The 23,252-nt window shown below is 36.6% G+C and overlaps 11 protein-coding genes and 1 non-coding gene across 12 annotated transcripts; 8 read left to right on the top strand and 4 right to left on the bottom strand.

The window, feature by feature from the left end:
* Window positions 1–391: 391 nt before the first annotated feature.
* RPS24B (40S ribosomal protein eS24) lies at window positions 392–1,212 on the top strand (the record flags this gene model as incomplete). The annotated part of the gene is made up of 2 exons (XM_056223191.1): window positions 392–394; window positions 808–1,212. The coding sequence occupies 2 exons, from the start codon at window positions 392–394 to the stop codon at window positions 1,210–1,212; spliced, it is 408 nt and encodes a 135-aa protein (XP_056082807.1).
* A 465-nt stretch (window positions 1,213–1,677) lies between these two features.
* On the top strand, window positions 1,678–2,478 carry MAM33 (Mam33p; the record flags this gene model as incomplete). Its single annotated transcript, XM_056223190.1, has 1 exon — window positions 1,678–2,478. The coding sequence occupies one exon, from the start codon at window positions 1,678–1,680 to the stop codon at window positions 2,476–2,478; it is 801 nt and encodes a 266-aa protein (XP_056082806.1).
* Window positions 2,479–2,742: 264 nt separating this feature from the next.
* On the top strand, window positions 2,743–4,077 carry PCI8 (Pci8p; the record flags this gene model as incomplete). Its single annotated transcript, XM_056223189.1, has 1 exon — window positions 2,743–4,077. The coding sequence occupies one exon, from the start codon at window positions 2,743–2,745 to the stop codon at window positions 4,075–4,077; it is 1,335 nt and encodes a 444-aa protein (XP_056082805.1).
* Window positions 4,078–4,337: 260 nt separating this feature from the next.
* On the bottom strand, window positions 4,338–6,155 carry HOP1 (Hop1p; the record flags this gene model as incomplete). Its single annotated transcript, XM_056223188.1, has 1 exon — window positions 4,338–6,155. The coding sequence occupies one exon, from the start codon at window positions 6,153–6,155 to the stop codon at window positions 4,338–4,340; it is 1,818 nt and encodes a 605-aa protein (XP_056082804.1).
* A 657-nt stretch (window positions 6,156–6,812) lies between these two features.
* Window positions 6,813–9,835, top strand: SPO22 (Spo22p; the record flags this gene model as incomplete). The annotated part of the gene is made up of 2 exons (XM_056223187.1): window positions 6,813–6,867; window positions 6,963–9,835. 2 exons carry the CDS (start codon window positions 6,813–6,815, stop codon window positions 9,833–9,835), a joined length of 2,928 nt encoding a protein of 975 aa, XP_056082803.1.
* A 450-nt stretch (window positions 9,836–10,285) lies between these two features.
* SER33 (phosphoglycerate dehydrogenase SER33) lies at window positions 10,286–11,695 on the top strand (the record flags this gene model as incomplete). Its single annotated transcript, XM_056223185.1, has 1 exon — window positions 10,286–11,695. The coding sequence occupies one exon, from the start codon at window positions 10,286–10,288 to the stop codon at window positions 11,693–11,695; it is 1,410 nt and encodes a 469-aa protein (XP_056082802.1).
* A 398-nt stretch (window positions 11,696–12,093) lies between these two features.
* On the top strand, window positions 12,094–14,946 carry RPN2 (proteasome regulatory particle base subunit RPN2; the record flags this gene model as incomplete). Its single annotated transcript, XM_056223184.1, has 1 exon — window positions 12,094–14,946. One exon carries the CDS (start codon window positions 12,094–12,096, stop codon window positions 14,944–14,946), a length of 2,853 nt encoding a protein of 950 aa, XP_056082801.1.
* Window positions 14,947–15,207: 261 nt separating this feature from the next.
* On the bottom strand, window positions 15,208–16,098 carry SEC28 (coatomer subunit epsilon; the record flags this gene model as incomplete). Its single annotated transcript, XM_056223183.1, has 1 exon — window positions 15,208–16,098. One exon carries the CDS (start codon window positions 16,096–16,098, stop codon window positions 15,208–15,210), a length of 891 nt encoding a protein of 296 aa, XP_056082800.1.
* Window positions 16,099–16,852: 754 nt separating this feature from the next.
* Window positions 16,853–17,809, top strand: RCI37 (Rci37p; the record flags this gene model as incomplete). Its single annotated transcript, XM_056223182.1, has 1 exon — window positions 16,853–17,809. One exon carries the CDS (start codon window positions 16,853–16,855, stop codon window positions 17,807–17,809), a length of 957 nt encoding a protein of 318 aa, XP_056082799.1.
* Window positions 17,810–18,126: 317 nt separating this feature from the next.
* On the bottom strand, window positions 18,127–20,331 carry THS1 (threonine--tRNA ligase THS1; the record flags this gene model as incomplete). The annotated part of the gene is made up of 1 exon (XM_056223181.1): window positions 18,127–20,331. The coding sequence occupies one exon, from the start codon at window positions 20,329–20,331 to the stop codon at window positions 18,127–18,129; it is 2,205 nt and encodes a 734-aa protein (XP_056082798.1).
* Window positions 20,332–20,816: 485 nt separating this feature from the next.
* AIR1 (TRAMP complex RNA-binding subunit) lies at window positions 20,817–21,896 on the top strand (the record flags this gene model as incomplete). Its single annotated transcript, XM_056223180.1, has 1 exon — window positions 20,817–21,896. The coding sequence occupies one exon, from the start codon at window positions 20,817–20,819 to the stop codon at window positions 21,894–21,896; it is 1,080 nt and encodes a 359-aa protein (XP_056082797.1).
* A 150-nt stretch (window positions 21,897–22,046) lies between these two features.
* Smki_9.trna4I lies at window positions 22,047–22,120 on the bottom strand. Its single transcript has one exon. It is a non-coding gene; the product is annotated as a tRNA-Ile (tRNA).
* Window positions 22,121–23,252: the final 1,132 nt, after the last annotated feature.

Raw genomic sequence — 23,252 nt, 5'->3', positions numbered from 1 at the left:
TTCTGTTCGGGCGACTGCTTGGAAGGAAGCAATGTCGGTAGATTGCTAGTAATTCCCTAGGCAGGGCCCAAAGGATCAGAGGAGTCTGGACGGTATGCTCTCTTTATTGCCTTGGTAGCACTCGCTAATACCCTCAGTTTCACGTAACTTCGAAATACACGGTAGAGTGACCCTAGTTGTGGCGGTAACTATCTCATTCACTGCCTTGTGTGTACGCATCTGAGTGGCCTCAGAGGTTCTCTAGCGAATCGTCACCTCTTTGAATGTCAAGCAAGTCGGTAACTAAACAGTTGTAGTATTGAAGTAGTAGGCAAAATTTTGACCTTTATCTTAAACCTTCTTATTTGAATCTCGGCGCAAACGCAAAGGTACTTACAGAAGATCAATAAAAATGGTATGTCGAATTTGATACTGAACCAAAAGAAGGTGAAACAGACAATTAATAGGTTTACAGTTTTATGAGTAGCAGTGCGAAGTCAAGAAGTCACAAATAAATTTATGGTGAAAATGGACCAATGGTACGCGCTCTGTTGCCAGAAGTTTTTAGAGCGAACAAGATCCAGAAACTTTAAGCTTGCAACACAGATACTGCCGTAACAGTAATATACACTCTTTATATATGTCAGTGACGTACGATTTCTGGAAAAGAAACTTTCAAGGTTGGAACCAACTGCAAAAACTCTAACAATGAAACAGTACTATTGTATTTTTCTGGGTTATTTTTTTGGTAAATTGCGAAGTTTATAATACTAACTCTTTGAGAAATGATTGGGGAGCTCTCTTTTCATTCATTTTATTTCCGAACAGTCTGACGCTGTCACTATTCGTACCAGAAAGGTTATCTCCAACCCATTGTTGGCCAGAAAGCAATTCGTTGTCGACGTCTTGCACCCAAACAGAGCTAATGTCTCCAAGGATGAATTGCGTGAAAAATTGGCCGAAGTCTACAAGGCTGAAAAGGACGCTGTCTCTGTTTTCGGTTTCAGAACCCAATTTGGTGGTGGTAAGTCTGTTGGTTTCGGTTTGGTCTACAACTCCGTCGCAGAAGCTAAAAAGTTCGAACCAACCTACAGATTAGTCAGATACGGCTTGGCTGAAAAGGTTGAAAAGGCTTCTAGACAACAAAGAAAGCAAAAGAAGAACAGAGACAAGAAGATCTTCGGTACCGGCAAAAGATTGGCCAAGAAGGTTGCTCGTCGTAACGCTGATTAAGAACATCTCTGACATACCCGATTCCGTATTGGATATGTCCCAACTATCTTTTTGACGTTCATTTAACCCTTTATTACCTCATCATCGAACCCCTCATAATATAATTCATATTTCTATGTAGGTTGTACAGTTACGTAACATTTCCTTTTTTTTGCATATAATATAGCAAAACCTTCCGAAATCCTGGCGAGAATAACTGTATCATGTATCAATATTATTAGGTAGCGGAGAGTATGAATAAATGGGATTAAATCTTCCTATATATATGTTGCTAATTATAGCCCTCTCAATAATACCCGGTGGCGCCTCATTTTTTTAAGAAAATGAAAGTGAAGCGAGCTAAAATATTGGCACAAACAATTCTTGAATACTCTATTCATACAACAAATTTGTTCAGACGTCAATTTGAATCCGGTTGCTATCATTGAAAACTGTATAGTAAACTTTAATATATAATTACAAAGAATGTTCTTAAGAAGCGTCAATCGTGCTGTTGCTAGAAGCGTTTTGTCTACGCCGAAGTCCACTGTGGTGAAATCATCGTGGAGAGTATTGACTGTTGCCAACTCTAAAAGATGTTTTATCCCGGCTATAATCATGAAAAATCAGGAGACCCAAAGAGTAGGTGAGATTTTGCAATCGGAATTGAAAATTGAGAAGGACACGTTGCCAGATTCAACTTCAGTGGACACATTTAATGACTTTTTGAACAAATACAAATTTTCATTGGTGGAGACACCCAATAAGAATGAGGCTGAGATAGTTAGAAGAACTGAGTCTGGTGAAACTGTTCATGTGTTCTTTGATGTTGCCCAAATTGCTAATTTGCCCTACAACAATGCAATGGATGAAAATACTGAAACAAACGAAGACGGGATAAATGAGGATGATTTTGATGCCTTATCAGATAACTTCGCCAATGTTAATGTTGTCATTTCTAAGGAAAGTGCAACTGAACCTGCTATCTCATTTGAACTGTTAATGAACTTACAAGAAGGTTCATTTTATGTTGATAGCGCTACTCCATATACCTCTGTTGATGCTGCTTTGAATCAGTCCGCTGAAGCCGAAATTACAAGAGAATTGGCATACCATGGCCCACCCTTTTCCAATTTGGATGAAGAATTACAAGAATCTTTAGAAGCTTATTTGGAAAGCAGAGGCGTCAATGAAGAGTTAGCCTCTTTCATTAGTGCCTATTCCGAGTTTAAAGAGAACAACGAATACATTTCTTGGTTGGAAAAGATGAAGAGCTTTTTCCACTAAGAAAAGTGATATAGTTTGCTCTCTTCAAAACTTCAATTAGTTAGCTTATAGTCAAGTCTCACTGTAAATAATATATATATAATATACATGTTAATACGCTTCCGATATCACTATGTTTCCAACGCGTTCATTTTTTCTCCACTTACTTTACATTGTCTCTACATTATTATCCAATATTTAAAAGGAGATCGACGTGCAAACAAAAACAATTTTGAAACACACAATAATATAATTAACAAATAGCTTCTAGATATTTAAAAGCTCATGTTTTATGGCGCCAAAGGACCCATATTGATTGAACGTATTGGTCATTTACTCTCTGTCAATTATGGTAGTAAAGATGAAAGAAAACAATGGGCAATTCAAGGCATAAGCTATTTGCAGGAAATTCACTGTACAAACACACCTTATCTGGATATCCTAATAGAGGAGAGTGGGTTAAGACCTGTTAATATACTGAATAGCCAACTGGTAAGTAATCCTCATTCTTCGTTACTTGGAGGATTCGATGAAAATACTGCACGAGATATAATTTCACATAATTTCCATAATGCAATATTTCAAATGGAGTCACAAGAAGTTCCATTGAGTCAGCGATGTCAGCATTTAGAAAAAATCACCCAAATATCGTTATTGTGTAAGAACTTTAAAGGCGTTGAAGAAATCGAATATAATGTGAAAAGTATTATTCAACGGCGTGAGAATTATGATAATTCTGGTCCCGTGATAGAGCGTGGGACCGGTCGTGAAACTGCTCAAGAGGATGTTTTTTCACTTGTGAGAATACAAATATTGCTCTGTGTCTCTTATTTCTTACAAGAAAGATATTTTGACTGTTGCACAAAATTCTTTACAATAATGAATTCAGAACCATTGACACTGAAGGTTCTTTCAGAACATTTTAATAGTGTTGATTTCATATCGAAAGAGGAGTTTATGATGATGCTGAATATATCTGTACTCATTTCCATACCATTGGATAATTATGATGATTTTATTTACTTGAGTGATTTAAAGCAGTTTTTTTGTATGACACCATTGTTGGTTACTTGTCTCGAACTGCTAATAAACACAAACTTCAACAAGTTTTTCAAAATTTGGCATGGAGAGATAAATGGGATGTGTGTGAAAAGTCTTTTTCTGGAACCGAGCTGGTCATCATCCGCTGCAATTATTATGAGATGTAAAATTTACTTCTTTTACTTGAGAATATCAAAAAAGCTACAGTTTACTTATTTATCATCTACATTAGGTATTGATCTGGAAGATATTAAGAAAGAGTTAACGAAGCTTATAATATCAGGACAGTTAAATTTCGAAATCGATGATGATGTAATACATTTTGAGGATAGCTCTATCTTACAAAGTATCATCAATGAAATTAGCAAAAATGGTACCATAATCAACGGGGTTATAGATAAGCTAAAAAATCAAAATTTGGATTTGAAAGATATTATTCAAAGTAATCCTGTACAGTATAGCAGTAATAATAATACAGTAAATATCACTAGTAGTGAAAGCACTGAAGATATGGATATAGACGAAGTTAATAACAGGAGTGACATTAGTGATTCAGAAGGCAATTTGTTTGAAAGTTGACAGTCCAAATATCGTGAATGACCGCCCTTTTATTGACTGATAGTATCTATTACATTGTATGACATGCATAATAGAAGAATTTGGATGCATTAACGTCAGTTTATTTCGTTATTATAGTATAAAAAAGCTATTTAAAGCAAAGCATCGCTAAGGAGTTATTACGAAGGATTAAAGCAGCCCTTTGAATCTTTTTAGACTGTATTTTTCCAAACGATAAATATAAGAATATGTTTCTACTTTTTATTTATCATTTTTTTGTGCTACCAATTACTTTTCAGGGTTTTTTTTGAGACACTAATTTTGCGAATCTTTGCTGGCATTTTTTCTTCATTGTCTCTTGTCATCATCGTATCATTAATAACCGAGCTTTTTTCGTCCTGCAGGTACTCATTAAGGTTATGATGTTTTCTCTTTTGACAAGTAATTATTGGGTCTTGTGTTGGAAGACTTGAATTAAGGTCGAGCTCTTTCAAAGTTGAAGACGGAGAAAGAGCGTCAGCATATATTTTTCTCAGGTTAGTGACATCTTGCAACCATGACTCTACTTGTTTTCTCGAATTAGGCAAAACCTCTTGATAAAAGCTTTCAGCTTTGGGTGAACTGGTAGTGAAATGCCATAAATATTCGTGATTTATTTTCAGTTCATTTGTATTACTGGGTGTAACAACTCCTTTTATATCGACAAGTACAGAGCTCGTAACATACCTAATTGTTTGACTAGGTTTACCCCCATTATCAAGACATAGTGTTTCGTCCAGGAAAAATACGAATAGTGCGAACGCAACTCTTTCTTTTAATTCGTTATTCTGATCTTCAGGATTAATAAAACTATCAATCAGTTCTGTTATGGATGCTGGGAAACCTTTCTTTTTTCTGACGAGGAACCTAAAAACTTTTCTGATCATCATGAGGTCTTGAAACTTAGACCATGTGATATCTAAGGAAGGGCCATAAATGCAAGAAAAACATTTTTCAATTGAAGAATGTAGAAAATTGCCATAACAGATACCGTGTAACGTTTTTCGGCAACTTTTACAAGTTTTCAAAACAGTAGCTGCTTTGGGAACTTCTAATCCGCATTCGCAACTACAATGAGAGGTGGCAGGGTTATTTGAGACATATTGGGTCGGTTGTATACTTGCCTGTGATGAGTTTAGAAGGTTTCCAAGTACATTGGTTGTTTGACTGGTAACGAAATTCTGGGGTTTTGCAGGAATATGTTCTTTTCGTTGATTTTGCTCTTGTTGTTGTAAAATTACTTCAAAAGGGTCTACTCTAATAAAATTCGTGCCTTCAGCCCTTTCCATAGTAGATGTCGCCGTCGACAAAACTGAAAGAGCCACTTTATGATGTTTTGTGTTTAGAGTACCTACATCAAAGACGTCACTATCTAAATTTGACGGAACCCTCAATGTTGCTCTTTTGTCAAAAGTCGCGTCTTTGAACAATTCCGGTTGGTAATCTTCATTGACGTTATCATTAAACATCAACCTCATGGTGAGAAACTTTTTTTGAGGTAGAGGTTCCAAGGATTGTGTGATGATAATAAATCGTCTCATTAATTGTTGAACCATCTTTCTCGAATCTAATAAAGAAATTGTTTCTTTTTCAGCTCCAGCGTTATTGTCTTCCTTTCTATCGTTACCTAAATCTACATTGATATTAACATTATTCGCTTCGTCATAATCAAAACTAAAGATATAATTCTCTAAGAGATCGGTGGGATCTTCTAAAAATATGCCTAGTGATAGCGCCTTTAAACACTTCAAACGAATCGATTTGAAAACACCTTTCTCTAACCAATCTAACAATAAGTCTACTTGAGACGATTTACCTCTAATTAATGTCTTGATTTTGATGGAGTTGTTTTGAGACGTAGTTTGCTTATTGTAGTTCTTCTCAACTTTCTCTGGAACGAATCGTTGATCAACAAAAATATCGTCCGGAAATAAGCCCCTAAGAAAGGCTAAACATCCAAAGGACATTGTTAGCATTGTTTGGAGCAATTTTTGAGACTGTTCGGTGGTTATTTCTGTCTTTGTCTCTGTTTTTGGCTTCACTAATTGTTTGTTTGACATTACTTTTAATTATTCTAAGATATAGCTGTTTTCTCAACCGTTTGTATTTGTATTATATTGTCTTGATAGACTTAAGATACACCTATATGAATAGGTAATAACTTTTTCGTTTGTTTTACCCTCTCCTTGTTGTTTCTTTTATAGGTAATGTGTAATTTAGCCGCCCAGGTCGATAAATGAAGCATCACGTATCACGAACTGTTTCTGATTTTTCTCGTGGGAGTAACAGTGTTTAGCCAGACATCCTAGCTCGACAAAATACGTGAACAAAAGGGAGATTCACAAACACAATTTTATACCATATACTGCTTTCTTAAGAAGAATATCAAGGTAATATCTTCTATTTTTGTAAAAAAATATTATACAGATGGATGACAAGTGAGACCCATCTGTTAGGCCCCAGTATACTTTATGTGTCTTATGAGTCGCTTTTCTTAAATCAGTGGAAACTCTCACATTATATGTACACTACTTTATCCCATTTTCAATATGGTTCTACTTTGTTCTTGCCCGTGCAAAGGAACAAAAATATCTTGGCGGCTAATTTTACAAACAATAAAGAGAGGGAAAAAATGTAGGATTGTTGATTGTTAGATGATAACAACACTTTTAAAACGTTAAAAAAGACCTTTATACCAAAGCAAGTAGAAGATTTCAATGTCAGACATCAGTATCAATTCCACATTTAGGAAAACTCTAATTGAGTTATGCGGTATATAACAAAATACAAAAGCATACCCTTTATTCTCTTTTATCCGGACAGGCAAGATCAACTAACAATTTAATATTTATTATTATAATATAAAGAAACTGCAACATGGATAACTTCGCAAATTTACGCTGCTAAAGACTTGGAGAAAAACGATCTAATCACAGTAGATAATAAAATAAGCGCATTGTATCCCATTGCAGAAAAATACGATAGATCATTTAGAACTACTACGGTAATTCTGGACGAGGAACTTATTTTAAAATTGGAAAATGCAGCATCAAGCCTATGGAATTCTTTGACCATTGCCATGAAAGCTGAAAAGGCATCAGACAAATACGTTAAAGAAGTCTTCTGTAAATGTAAAATCTTTGCAACTAAGCTTCTATCCATCCATGAAGCTTTGTTTCGAACAAATACCAATCTCTTAAGGAATTTTAAATGCTATGTCGGTTCTTTTAAAACCGCTAGTGAACACCATTTCAAAGATTTAATAACCAACACACAACAGCATTCGGAAAAATACTTACAGATAATCAATGAACATGAGGAGAATTTTTCCATCGAGGAAAAAACTGAATTCAAAAAATTGACATTCGAGTTTTATTTAGTGAACTTCCAACTTTGCCTTTCAGAGAATGATCTAGATACTGCAAAAATTTACACTTCAAAAGTCAACATCATGGATAATTTCAAATTTATGGACGCAGATTTGCTGATTGAATTATGTAGGATGATCTATAACTCCACAATTTTGTTGAAAGAGAGTGATAATCTTGAAACCCAACAAATACAGATAAGTATAGTCTCTTTTCTGAAAGATGTGGAGAAATATTTAGAGTTGCCTGTGGAGAATTTAAAATGCCATAATGATTATAGCAATTTGAGATACTCGGTTTTGAGTTTCATGGCAAATTGTTTGGTCGAAGCCTATCCACAAGCCTCTGAACTCGAACAATGTGATCATTATTTAAGCCTTTTACAAAATGACTATCCAAACAAGGTGGATTCTTTCGCATTGGCTATTAAGTTCGTCAATAGGAAAGATATTACAAATCCTGCGGAAGTTATAGAAGAAATCCTTATGCGAATGATAATGTCGGTAGATGTGAAAGCAAATTTTCAAATGGTCATTGCCTCCATCAATGATTTGTCAGAAATGGACACAAAACTATCTATCGTGTGTCTTGATTATTTGCTAGTCAATAAACTAGATTCCAAAAATGATAGAAAGATCTTGGAAAAGGCAATTTGCTCCAGATTCTTAATTACAACGCAATCTAAAACAATGAATGATTTGGAAATTGCGGAAAGCTTAGATGATTTTTCTACTCAGATTGAAAGGATAGTTTCTGAGCCCCTCTCCAAACATTCTATCTCTTGTATAATAACGCTATTATGGAATGCCGGGAAAAAATTGGAAAAGATGGAAAAGTATGTTGATAGTATCAGGTTTTACAAATTGGCACTCAAGGATATCATTAGTCAAAATTATTCTGATCGGGGAAAAATACAAAGAGCTCTACAGGTTGCGTATAATAAAATTCAAGATTTTTCCAATACGTTAAAAGTTTACCAACATATGGATGAAGCGGACAAACAATCTCCACTGTGTCAACTTCTCATGTTGCAGGCCTTTTTGGCAAATGATAAAATGCATGAGGCGCTTACGTGTCTTCAGAAGATAAAGTCATCTGAAGATGAAAAAAGTACAGATGCTCTCATACTGGCAGTGGCAGAATGCAAACGGAAAACAGACCTGTCCGTTCAAGGTCTTTTGATGCTCTTTGATAAACTGCAATCCAAGAACTATTCACAAAATGTATCATCTACATCGAGTTCTCAGACATTGAGCATCCTGAGATATACTTTACAGATGATTGTCAAAGTATCAGAGGAGGAATCTATAGAAACTTTCGTTAATTATTTGTCGACTGTGCAGAAACTCTTACAAAAGGCTGTCGAGTTTCTAAAAACTGTAAAATTGCTAAGTGGTTTACCGTCGGAGATTGAAAAGGAGGCAATATATCAACAACCAGTGACTGTAAATGAGATCGAGTGGTTTGCCTCTTTCTCATACAATGTCGCTGTAAAATGCTTAACAAATGAGTCAGTTGAATCTATTTCTCAATTTCCCCACTATTGCGTTCAATTTATTGATCTTATTCCTATTCAAGATTTCACCTTCCCAAAAATGTATCACTTTACATATTGGAAGTTTAAAGCTATTATCTTACAGTTGACAATATCCAAAAAAGAAGTCGTGCTAGATCAACATCAACAAAATCGTGACATTCATGAAAAGTCAGGCGAGTTGGTTAACAACATCAACATTGTGAAGAAAAGTTCAGAATTCAAAGATGGGTCATCAACAGAAGACAGAAATACATTAAATGAATGTTTTCTGGAAGCATTATCAATACACATGGAAAGTGCATTGACAATGACCGATCAAACTAGGATTTTAGACATACTAAAGAAAACGGAATTATATCAAGATAGCCGCGTGGATGCGCTATTGATTGATATCTCATCGAATATGGAAGGACTACCAAGAGGAGTTCTAGTACAGATAGTAGAAACAGTACTAAACAGAAACATAGGTACTGAAATAAGGGAGCAAGAACTCTGTAGCTGGCTGCGAATTTTGCTGGAAAATGCAATCAATCTTAACCACAAAGTAGAACTGCACATACTGGAGAGAGTTGGTAAATTTCTAAATATAAACCAATCAAGTTTTCAAGATACAGATGGTGCACTTCAAACAGAATTAGAAACTATAGCTACTTACTGTTGGAACATCGGCGTCAACTACATAATCAAAGATGACAAAAGTAACGGAATTACTTGGTGTAAACACTCAATGGGATTCGCTAACATGGTAAATAAAGGCTTGCAGAATCAATTGTACTCATTATGGGAATCCTTAGCAACTTCAGCAAATATTGACGTCAATAGCATTTCTAAATAAATTCTATTTGTTCAACTGACTATTTTATATATGGTTGAAACCCCTTCAATTCCTCTACATTCCTTGCTGTGTCCGTGCCGAGGAGTTTAGTTTGAAAGACTTTCTAGCGATAAAGTCTACCATAGCAAGCAAATGCTATTGTTTTTCATAATGTCACGTGCCAAGCGATTAATAGTACACCTTTGTTTATGCACCAAAAACTCAAAATGCCACATTTTTTCTGAATCGAAAAATTTGGCGGTCAGCCGGGCAGCGCTCAGTTTAATTGTGGGCTAGATTCTTCATGCTAAGAACGAGTCACCATCATGAGCAACTTCTTAAATTTCTAACTTTAGTACATAAGAGGTTTGTAAGTCACTACAGCGAAAAATATTTCGCACCAATTTTTGCTATACACCACTCTAACATTGGAAAAGTAAATCACACCGATTCTGGTTTCTCTTCCTTAAAATGTCTAACCTAGCTACCGATAATTTGCAAGATTCATTCCAACGTGCTATGAACTTTTCTGGTTCTCCAGGTGCAGTCTCAACCTCACCAACTCAGTCATTTATGAATACGCTACCTCGCCGTGTAAGCATTACAAAGCAACCAAAGGCTTTAAAACCTTTTTCTACTGGTGATATGAAGATTTTACTGTTGGAAAATGTCAACCCAACTGCAATCAAAATCTTCAAAGACCAGGGCTATCAAGTAGAATTTCACAAGTCATCCCTGCCTGAGGATGAATTGATTGAAAGAATCAAGGATGTACATGCCATCGGAATCAGGTCAAAAACTAGATTAACTGAAAAAGTACTGCAGCACGCTAGAAATCTGGTTTGCGTTGGTTGTTTTTGCATCGGTACCAATCAAGTAGATTTGAAATATGCTGCCAGTAAAGGTATTGCTGTTTTCAATTCACCTTTTTCCAACTCGAGATCAGTAGCAGAATTGGTCATTGGTGAGATCATTAGTTTGGCAAGACAATTAGGTGACAGATCCATTGAATTGCATACAGGCACATGGAATAAGGTTGCTGCTAGATGTTGGGAAGTAAGAGGAAAAACTCTTGGTATTATTGGGTATGGTCATATCGGTTCCCAGTTATCAGTGCTTGCAGAAGCCATGGGTCTGCACGTGCTGTACTACGACATTGTAACAATCATGGCCTTAGGTACTGCCAGACAAGTTTCTACTCTGGATGAATTGTTGAATAAGTCTGATTTCGTAACATTACATGTACCAGCTACTTCTGAGACTGAAAATATGTTATCTGCTCCACAATTTGCTGCTATGAAGGATGGAGCTTATGTGATCAATGCTTCAAGAGGTACTGTCGTGGATATTCCTTCCTTAATCCAAGCTATGAAAGCCAACAAAATTGCTGGGGCTGCTTTGGACGTTTATCCTCACGAACCGGCCAAGAATGGTGAAGGCTCCTTCAACGATGATTTGAATACTTGGACTTCTGAATTAGTGTCATTGCCAAATATTATCTTGACACCTCATATTGGTGGCTCTACTGAAGAAGCCCAAAGTGCCATTGGTATTGAGGTGGCAACATCCTTATCCAAATATATTAATGAAGGTAACTCTGTGGGTTCTGTGAACTTCCCAGAAGTCAGCCTGAAGTCTTTGGATTACGATCAAGAGAACACAGTACGTGTCTTATATATTCATCGTAACGTTCCTGGTGTTTTGAAGACAGTTAATGATATCTTATCCGACCACAATATCGAGAAACAATTTTCAGATTCTCATGGTGAGATCGCATACTTAATGGCGGACATCTCATCTGTTAACCAAAGTGAAATCAAGGATATTTATGAAAAGCTGAATCAAACTTCCGCCAAAGTTTCCATCAGACTTTTATACTGATTGATTACCTGACATATATATATATATGAGTATAGATTTGTATATAAAAATTTACAGTCCTTCCATTATTTTATGGTATTCCATCTAATTCCCCCGCCCAAGACAAAACTAGTGATAAACATTCAAAACATTGATTGTTGTTATGTTACATTAAGCTTGGTTTTCTGATGGACGGAGTATTGTCGTTCAAGCTTCTTTAATATAGTGCCAATATTCAGAATTATGGTGCGGGTAATCTTGTTTGACTTTTCAACAGGAGTAGGGTCGAATTTCATTCATTTTCGGTGGCAAAACTTGATACATATAAGTAATGCTTTGAGTTTAAGGGAAAAAATTGTGGAACTCTATCTAATCAAAGACCACCCGGAGTAGATTGAGTTCAAATATTACTGGAAAAGATGTCCTTGACCACTGCCGCTCCACTTTTAGCGCTATTGAGAGAGAGCCAAGATTCAGTTAAAACATATGCCTTAGAGTCTATAAATAATGTCGTAGACCAACTATGGTCCGAGATCTCGAATGAATTGCCGGATATTGAAGCATTGTATGATGACGATACCTTTTCTGATCGTGAAATGGCTGCTTTGATTGCCTCAAAAGTTTATTACAACCTTGGTGAATATGAATCTGCAGTGAAGTATGCACTTGCTGCAGAGGATCGTTTTGATATAGATGAACAGTCCCAATTTGTCGAAACTATAGTTTCAAAGAGTATTGAGATGTATGTCCAAAAGGCATCCAAGCAATACACTAAGGACGAGCTATTTTACACTAAGAACACCATTGACCCAAAATTGACGTCCATTTTTGAGCGAATGATAGAAAAGTGTTTAAAGGCGTCAGAGCTGAAATTAGCATTAGGAATTGCTCTAGAAGGGTTTAGATTAGATATTATTGAGAGTGCTCTAAAAAACAAAATGGATCAGGATTCTGCTCCTGAAAATGTTAAAACTATCAATTACTTACTGACCCTTGCTATAACCACTGTAACAAATTCCAAGTTTAGATCCGCAATATTAAGAAAATCTTTTGATTTTCTAATGAATATGTCTAATTGCGATTATTTGACACTTAATAAAGTAGTTGTAAATTTGAATGATGCTGAATTAGCCCTCCAGCTGTTTAGAAAATTGAAGGAAGAAAATGATGAAGGGTTGTCGGCCCAAATTGCGTTCGATTTAGTTTCCTCTGCATCTCAACAGTTGCTCGAGATATTGGTAACTGAATTGACTGCCCAGGGTTACGATTCCGCCTTATTGAATATTCTGTCTGGTCTACCGACTTGTGATTATTACAATACCTTCCTTTTGAATAATAAGAACATTGACATTGGACTTCTCAATAAGTCTAAATCAGCTTTGGATGGGAAGTTTTCTCTATTCCATACAGCTGTCAGTGTTGCTAACGGATTTATGCACGCTGGTACGACTGACAATTCGTTCATAAAGGCGAACTTGCCATGGTTAGGAAAAGCTCAAAACTGGGCGAAGTTCACAGCTACAGCCTCATTAGGTGTCATCCATAAAGGTAATTTGTTGGAGGGTAAAAAAGTCATGGCCCCTTATTTACCAGGCAGTCGAGCCTCTTCTAGATTTATCAAAGGTGGTTCATTGTACGGTTTAGGCCTAATTTACGCTGGCTTTGGTCGTGACACTACTGACTACTTGAAAAACATTATAGTAGAGAACAGTGGAACTACAGGTGATGAAGACGTAGATGTTTTGCTACATGGTGCTTCATTAGGTATTGGCCTTGCCGGTATGGGCTCAGCTAATATTGAAGTCTATGAAGCCTTAAAGGAAGTTCTTTACAACGACTCTGCTACATCTGGAGAAGCTGCAGCATTAGGTATGGGTCTTTGTATGTTAGGCACTGGTAAGTCTGAAGCAATTCATGATATGTTTACGTACTCTCAAGAGACCCAGCATGGCAATATTACTCGTGGTTTAGCTGTTGGTTTAGCCTTGATAAATTACGGCCGTCAAGAGCTAGCTGATGGTTTAATTGTCAAAATGTTAGCAAGTGATGAGTCTTTATTACGTTATGGTGGTGCTTTCACAATTGCGTTAGCTTATGCAGGTACAGGCAATAATTCAGCCGTCAAGAGGTTGCTGCATGTTGCTGTTTCAGATTCTAACGACGACGTTAGGAGAGCAGCAGTCATTGCACTGGGGTTTGTTCTCTTACGTGATTATACTACTGTACCAAGGATTGTGCAACTTCTATCTGAGTCGCATAATGCTCATGTTAGATGTGGTACTGCCTTCGCGCTTGGGATTGCCTGTGCTGGTAAAGGTCTACAATCAGCTATTGACGTGTTAGATCCATTAACAAAGGATCCGGTAGATTTTGTTCGTCAAGCCGCTATGATTGCTTTGTCTTTGATTTTAATCCAACAAACAGAGAAACTAAACCCTCAAGTTGCCGAGATCAACAAGAATTTTTTGAATGTAATTACAAATAAACACCAAGAAGGTTTAGCTAAATTCGGTGCATGTGTGGCGCAAGGTATAATGAATGCAGGAGGGCGTAATGTAACAATTCAGTTAGAAAATGCGGATACAGGTACTTTGGATACCAAATCTGTGGTTGGTTTGGTTATGTTCTCACAGTTTTGGTACTGGTTCCCACTGTCCCACTTTTTGTCTCTCTCTTTCACACCAACAACAGTCATTGGTATCCGCGGTACTGATCAAGCTATACCTAAATTCCAAATGAACTGCTATGCTAAAGAGGAAGCATTCAGTTATCCAAAAATGTATGAAGAATCTAGTGGCAAAGAAGTGGAAAAGGTAGCAACTGCAGTCCTTTCCACCACAGCAAGAGCCAAAGCAAGAGCAAAGAAGACAAAGAAGGAAAAGGGTTCTAATGAAGAAGAAAAGAAAAAAGAACGAGAAGAAAAAGAACGAGAGGAAAAGGAAAAGGAAAGCGAGGCAGAAAAAAAAGGTATAAAGGAAACAAAAGAAAGTGATGAAGAATTCTACAAGAATAAATACTCTTCAAAGCCTTATAAGGTCAATAACATGACCCGTATACTGCCACAACAATCAAGATATATTTCCTTTATTAAGGAGGACAGGTTTGTTCCTGTACGCAAATTCAAAGGAAACAACGGAGTGGTGGTTTTAAGAGATAAGGAACCTAAAGAACCCATAGAGCTCATCGAAACTGTCAGACAAATGAAGGATGTTAATGCTCCACTTCCAACACCATTTAAGGTTGAAGAAAATGTCGATTTTCCAAATGCTTAAACTCAAGGATGCATAATCGTACAAAAATAAGGAACCAATTTAAAATGCCAGGAAATAAATACTACAGTGTACATATATTTATAATAAATCATTGAATCACTTTTTTCCCTACTTTTAGGTACTTTGCCCATAATTCTAGTGAACCAAATAATATCACTTCATGTATAGTGCCATTGTTATTCGCCTCATCAAAATAATATATACGCATATATATGACCCACTTGAGTTTCAATTCCTGTTTGACATGAAATACTATATAAATTACTTCGAAAGATCATATTTTTCCACTAATTCATCAAATTTTGCGTCGATTTCTTGGTGATGTTTGATGAATGCATGCTCATGATCTAGATCTACCAATTGGTTTGTCAGGTCTTCAGTATCAAGGCCTTGCATAAGAGCAAGCGTGATTTGGTTTGCCAAGAAAGCAGGTTTGTACAATGCAGCATTTTCTTTTTGTTCAACGCTATAGTAGTCAGAAAGCAATAAATCGACAATACCCTGAGCCTCAGCTATGTTTCTTTGTTGCAAGTGCAAATTTAGCAACCCTAACTGGGTTTTCCAAGTAGGAAAGGTTTGGGAGAGCTCCTCATAGTAGTAAAAATTGGATGTCGCTGTTTCCTTGTTAGTGGCAAATTTAATATACGATTCAGCAAGGTTCAAAATCATTTCGTTGTCACCAGCAATGCCATCTTCAACAGCATTAGTGTAGTTGTCAAAGATAGTGGAAGCAGTAGAGACCTGGTTGTTCAACAAAGCAACCTCGATGGCAAGTAGCAATAATTCAGTAGTTCCTTCCACCTCATCATTGTCGATACCTTCCACACATGTCTCCAAACTTGCATCCAAGTCACCCAAGATAGCTTGAGCACTGGCCAAAAGGTGTAACTCATATGGCGAACTTTGTTTATCCTTTAACAAACCCTCTAATTCAGTGATATCTTTTGTATCTAAGAACTGGACGTACAAGTCCAGCGCTTTTCCAAGCTTAGAAGTGGGATCTTGTGGTTGGTATTGACTTAACGCTAAAAGAGTCTTAGCCTTGTAAAACAATAACGTGTTATCTGTGACCTTGTTAAACTTCTCTATTTCCTGCAAACATTGCACGAAGTTCCCCGTATAGTAGTTCTGCTTGACACTAAAGTAATCCATGGCTCCCTTCCTAGTTTTTATGTTCCTTACCGAACCCTTAATAATGCGTACTTACGAACATATCTTAACGTGTTTTTCTGTAATAGCTTTACTTTTTCGCTTTACAAAAAACTACTAAGAATCAACAAAAATACAAGAAGACCTCAAAATTTAAAAATAGTATACGGCATCATACAAGATGTGTTACGCATATATATATAAAGGCAAAACGATCTTAAGGGAATAGTCCTGCCCTAACTGAACAGAATATCTCTATTTCAATCGTGCTCATAAAAGTGAGATTATTGGGGCTTTGATCGTTACGTTAGAGCTACTTCCAAGCTCCCTTTCACCAATTATTGTACACCGTACTGTGTATAGCAGTTGAAGTGTCGTAGAATGCAATGACATGCTCCATTTCAGTAGACTTTAGCCATCACTCCCATTGACACTGGCATCACCATTCTAGCTCTTCCTCGAAAAGACGATATTTTATCAGTTACCGTATATATCCAGAATAGGATATTACGTCCATAGTGATATGATTTTATTTCCGTCTTATTGCCGTTTTTTTTTTTGGCGGCCAAGAAAGAAAGACTTTATTTCCGCGGGTTTACGTAAAGTAAGGGTGAAAGCCTCATGAACCAATGTGACAGAGCGAATGATTTACTTCGATGCAGGATAAAACTTCGAAATATCCGTTTTTAGAACGAGTTATTGCTTATAGTCTTTTTTTGAGAAGTCTAATGTCTACTAGAGAATGAAGTAATTGGCAATGTTGGGAAAGGAAGAAGGACAGAATGCTCAAAGTGGGCAGGAAACGGATCATGAATTACCTTTTATGAAGAGACCTTGGTTCAGAAAGGCTTATGAAAAGGCTATTGAGTTCCATGAGAAAGATGAACTACTAGATGCAAGAGACAGACTGGAGCTGTCGAAGGCGTATAGGTCTATTGCAAAAGCAGAGATGTGGGGAGGCTGGATGGGGTTTTCAGCAGTGTTTTTCACTCCGTTTGCCTATCGTTACTATAAGACTAAGACTATTAAGGGTGTAAAAGTACCTAGAAATTTTGTCTTGGGCGTAATGGCTCTGTTTTTCGCTACAAACGTCGCCGGTAGGTCTATGTATGCACGACAATTAAGTGAACGCGACCCTACAGGCGTCTTGAAGGATAACTACACTAATAAATATGGTGATAACGATTTTGAAGCCATACCACCGGGGCAAACAAAGGAGGTGTCGAGAAACCAAAGACAGTATGAGATGATGCATCTTTTAGATTTAGGCTCTCCCTCAAGATGGTCGATGTACTTTTATATCACGTACCAAAATCCAGAAAGAAGGTTGCCAGATCCAAAAGTCAAACTACAGCAAATGAAAAAGGGCGGTTTATTCCATGGCTCGCCTTTTATGAACCAAAGAGATCCTATAGGTCTGTATCGTAATAACAATAAAGGGGCTACTGGCTCAGTAAATGAAGGCCAAGACAACAGTCATTTGCAGTCTTCCTGGGAGAGAATCAGGAACGGCGACAATGACTCAGTTTCATCATGGGAAAATATAAGAAACTCCAGTGGAAAACAGACACAAGAAATGGACTCTTCAATAGATGGCTCTGATGTGTTTATCTCAGGGTTTTCTGACGAAAGTAATGCTACCAATGATCCATTCCCTGAAGATGAACATCGATCCATACTGCAAGGCGGCAGAAACGGCAAAAATCATTCTTAAAAGGTGCTGTGTGAAAAAACACATTGTTGGTTGAGGGTAAAATCCTTAATGAATCGTATATATATTTGTATGTATTTATACAAAACTTAGTAGCGGGTTCCTGAAATTGTTTTTAAAACATCTCTTATGTTTACATTACTGGTTGACCGCCATTTGAATTAATTGATTCTTACTTTAGGTCGTTTTGACGCACATTATTTTGAATAGAAAAGGATTACCCGAGAATACCAGGCAGTAAAAAGATTTTGGCATCATACTCATTTATTCTCTACAAAACATAAATTAAATAAGTTAAACTCTAACTACATAAAATCTCATTAAGCTAAGACGTTATCACCTCTCTTTTCATCTTTTAAGTTCTTCAACAGTTCCAAAACTTCTTCAACAGAAACAGTGGCATTCTTACCCTGTTGTTCCATAACATCTCTGTTTCTAATGTTAACAGATTTTTCATTCATTTCTTGCTCACCAACAATGAAAATGAAATTGTATTTCAGCATTTGACCGTTTCTAACTTTCTTTTGTAAAGTGTTACCGGTCAAGTCAACATCAGCATAGAAACCAGCATTGTGTAACTTGTTACGGACGTCTTCAGCGTATCCTTGGTACTTAACACCAACTGGGACAACCAAAACTTGACGTGGGGATAACCAGAATGGCCATTTGCCGGCAAAATGCTCGGTCAAAATGGCGGTCATTCTTTCAACAGACCCCAAAATAGCACGATGAATCATAACTGGTCTTTCATAACTCTCACTATCTTGATCTTTAGACTTGAATTCCAATTCAAATCTATTTGGTAATTGGAAATCTAATTGGATAGTGGCGCACTGATGCCATCTTCTCAAAGCATCAGAAATCATAATGTCAATCTTTGGACCGTAGAAAGCACCGTCACCTGCGTTGATTTCCCAGTTACCGCCCCATTTTCTTAGGGCTGATTCTAATTTTGATTCAGCAGCATCCCAGGTTTCGATCTTACCAACATACTTTTCTGGTCTGGTAGATAATTCCATTTTGAATTCAAACCCAAAGACACCGTAAATGTATTGCAAGAAGTTGAAAATATTTTCAATTTCTGATTCAATTTGATCATGAGTACAGAAGATATGAGCATCGTCTTGTTGGAATCTTCTGACACGAGTCAAACCTGACAAAGCACCAGAAAATTCATTCCTGTGGATAACACCAAAGTCAGCAACTCTCCATGGCAATTCTCTATAAGAACGTTCTCTAGACTTGAACATCAAACAATGACCCGGACAGTTCATTGGTTTCAAACCAAAGGTTTCCTTTTCTACCTCAAAAGTGAACATGTTCTCTTTGTAATTCGCCCAATGACCTGAAGTTTCCCACAACTTGGAGTTGTACATATTAGGTGTGATAACTTCTTCGTAACCCCTCTTACGATATTCTGTTCTTAATAAGTCGACCAAGGTGTTGTAGATTCTGGTACCATGAGGTAACCAGAAACAAGAACCCGGAGACATTTCATTGAATAAGAACAATTCTTGTTCTTTACCGATCTTTCTGTGATCCCTCATAGAGGCTTCAGCCAAGAACTTCAAATGAGCATCCATGAGTTTTTTATCTGGGAAGGAGATACCATACACTCTTTGTAAAGAGTCGTTTGTAGCATCACCCAAGAAATAACATGAAGAGTTCTTTAATAATTTGAAGGCTTTAATGCGCCCAGTATGAGGGATATGAGGGCCAACACATAAATCAATCAATTTACCACAACGGTATACGGTGGTGGCACCTCCATCTGGAACTTTGGTTTGAACCAAATAGGTCTTATATTTCGAATAGTGGAACATTTTCAAAAGATCTTCCTTAGACATAACCAGTCTTTCAAATCTTTGCTTTTGCTTGATAACGTTCTTGGCAACACCTTCCAATGCTGGAAAATCAGCTTGTGAGACAGTTCTTTCTGGAGATTCAGAAATATCTTTCATACTATCTCTAACAGCCATTTCATAAAAGAAACCGTCATCGGTTGGGGGACCCAAACATATATGTGCACCTAGATGACACTCACAAGATTCACCCAAAACGTGAGCAGAAGAATGCCAAAAGACCTTTTTACCTTCTTCTGATTCGAAATCTAGTAATTCAAGTTTGATTTCTTCATCAGCTTCGCCTTCAAATGGTCTGTCTAAATCCCATAATTGGCCGTTAACCTTAGAAATACATAATCTGTCTGCCAAAGACTTTGAGATTCCCTTGGCAATATCCATTGGAGTAGTTTCCCAAGAAGTGGCCTCCTTAACGGCACCATCCTTCAGGACGATCTTCAATGGAACACGCGGCAAAGAAGCAACTTTATCGTTGTATTCCTTTTGCAGTCTATCAAACATTTCGGTTCTTTCTTCAATGAAGACTGGTTCAGGATCCAAGTACAAGGACTGTTGCTTGGATTTTTTGTTATCCTTCTTGTTTGGTTTTACGGCATCCTTACCATTGTCCTTGACAGACAACTTTTTAACCTGCTCAGCAACACCTGCTTCACTAGCACTCATCTCTGTTCTATTTTCCTGCCTTGCTGATATATCTGTCTAAGCTTTTATTGATCAGATGACACATCGTTCAACATACTACATATCATTTGTTGCCATCGCAAGTTTTGTTTTTCAAGTGAAAAATCCTCGAGAAAATTTTTTAACAAATAATAATGTCGTGTGAGATGATTGATGAGTTTCTTACGATAAGAGCCTTGAGGGCGGTAAAAAGAATACAATGATGTTCATATATACAATGATATATCAATTATAGCACTGTTCGAAATGTGCGAATTCAACGGTCTTGGCGTAAACAGTGCAGGCGCTTGTTTTTTGTCTTTGTTTCTTACCTGATGTCAAGCCTTTTGACTGACTTCTAAATTGCTTGCTCAATAAAAAAAAGTGAAAAATTGCCCAGTTAGCGATGCGATGAGTAAAAGACGAAAGACCATACACATACTTTCATATAATAGAGTTATAAAAGCCAACTACGGAGTCAAGATATTATGTCGACATTATTATCCGAAGTGGAAAGTATGGATACATTGCCGTATGTGAAGGAGACAACACCGACAGCAAGCGATTCGTTGACATTTAATAAATTATTGGCTCCATCAATAGAGGACGTAGATGCTAACCCAGAGGAACTAAGAACATTACGTGGCCAAGGCCGGTATTTCGGAATAAAAGATTATGATGCAGACGGTGGAATAATGGAAGCAGAGCCAAAATGTAATAATTGTTCTCAAAGAGGTCATTTGAAAAGAAATTGCCCCCATGTGATATGTACTTACTGTGGATTTATGGATGACCATTATTCGCAGCACTGCCCAAAGGCTATAATTTGTTCTAATTGTAATGCAAACGGGCACTATAAATCACAGTGTCCGCACAAATGGAAGAAAGTGTTTTGCACGCTTTGCAATAGTAAAAGACATTCAAGAGAAAGATGTCCTAGTATTTGGAGGTCTTACTTATTGAAAACTAGGGATAATAATAGTGGTGAATTTGACTTTCAAACGATTTTCTGCTATAACTGCGGGGAAAGCGGTCATTTTGGAGATGATTGTATGGAAAGAAGATCATCCAGAGTGCCGAACACTGATGGAAGTGCGTTTTGCGGTGATAACTTAGCCGTGAAATTCAAACAATACTATTTTAGCCAATTGAAAAGCTATAAAAGACAAGCTTCGGAAAGACAAAACTATGATGACGAACAAGATTTCAACCTCTATGACTACGAATATAACGACGATGCATACGACCTTCCCGGTTCAAGAAACTATAGAGATAAAATGAAACGGAAGAGCAAAGCTCAATCGACAAAGAGCAACAACGATAAAAATAATAGTTACAACAATAATAATAACAGGAAGAAGTCACCATTTAGCCCACAGAGCTATAAAGTGACAAAAAATAAAAAAGTTCATACACATCCTTTAGATTTTCCTAGAAATCCCCAAGGCAACAGAACAGGTGATCATTCAAACAATTCCAACCGCAATAGACAGGATCTTCCTAGCAGGTCTAAAAACAAGAAGGGCCGCACTTTCTCCAATAAAGGGCAAAGGAACGGACGTTACTAAGAAGAAATTAGATTGAAGCAAACACATATAAATTTATATTAATTGGGATTTTTTGTATTGATACAGTAAAAAGTGAAGAAAAGTACATTACCTGAGCCCCTCATCTTCTATCGACTGAATAGATAATAATTCAATAATTTTGGAAAAAAATGGTCTCTAGCGGGATCGAACCGCTGATCCCCGCGTTATTAGCACGGTGCCTTAACCAACTGGGCCAAGAGACCAGATATTGGATATCAAAGATAACAATATGTCAACACATGAATGCTAGATTTGTTTCACTATCAGTCATACTAGCGACAAAGTAGTTGTGTTGGAATATGTTGATAATTAGTTGTGTTGGAATGAAAATCAACTACCGTCTATCAACTAGTAGTCATACTACTAGTACATTATCATACACGGTGTTAGAAGATGACATAAGTTATGAGAAGCGGTCATCGAAATAAGTGGAAGCTGAAATGCAAGGATTGATAATGTAATAGGATAATGACTGACAATATATAAAATGACAATAAAAGCATATACAGAATTATGTAGAATTGCAGATTCCCTTTTATGGATTCCTAAATCCCTGAGGAGAACTTCTAGTATATCTACATACCTAATATTATTGCCTTATAAAAAATGGAATCCCAACAATTACATCAAACTCCACTATTATCTCAGAAAGGTATATCAAACACACGCTGATTGGTTATATTAAACCCAAAGGTTCAGACATAAACCAGAGTATTGAATATATGAATTTAGTGATAACTCATCTTCTTGTATACTAGGTTCGGGACAATCAATAGATCTTTATCTTATTATTGCAGGAAATTCTATAATTAGAATTTGCCTACTCCAATTTAATTGGTATCACCATAAGAATGTTTGTATTCATTTACCCAACATTATTAGTATCATGTTAAAGAATGTTCGTCATCAACTACAACAATTTATATGAATAATTGCATAGTAGTAATCACTTATTCCAACAGAATAAGATTCAACTATCATCCATTTTCTGATAGCCATAATATTTTATCATATACAATGTTAAAAGATGACTAATTATTGTGAAACAATCACCGCATTTTATGGAAGCTGTAACACAAGGATTGATTTTGTAATATGATGATAAATGACAACGTATAAAACAAGAGAATAAAAAAGTATATTCTTGTGTGCAATTACCGACTTATTTTTTGTATCGATATATCCTCAAGGAAAACTCCAAGTGTATTTTGTATACAAATGATACCTTAATTGAAAGTGAATTCTCAACAAGTATCTCAAAATTCACCTGTTTCTCAAAGGGAAAGAAGAAGTAAGTATATAATCATGTCAAAATACTGATTCTCTTTTGTGGAG

The sequence above is a fragment of the Saccharomyces mikatae genome, assembly GCF_947241705.1.
Source record: "Saccharomyces mikatae IFO 1815 strain IFO1815 genome assembly, chromosome: 9".
NCBI classification, from domain to species: domain Eukaryota; kingdom Fungi; phylum Ascomycota; class Saccharomycetes; order Saccharomycetales; family Saccharomycetaceae; genus Saccharomyces; species Saccharomyces mikatae.
The sequence above is the reverse complement of the archived record's forward strand: the minus strand, read 5'-3'. Positions and strand labels throughout refer to the sequence as shown.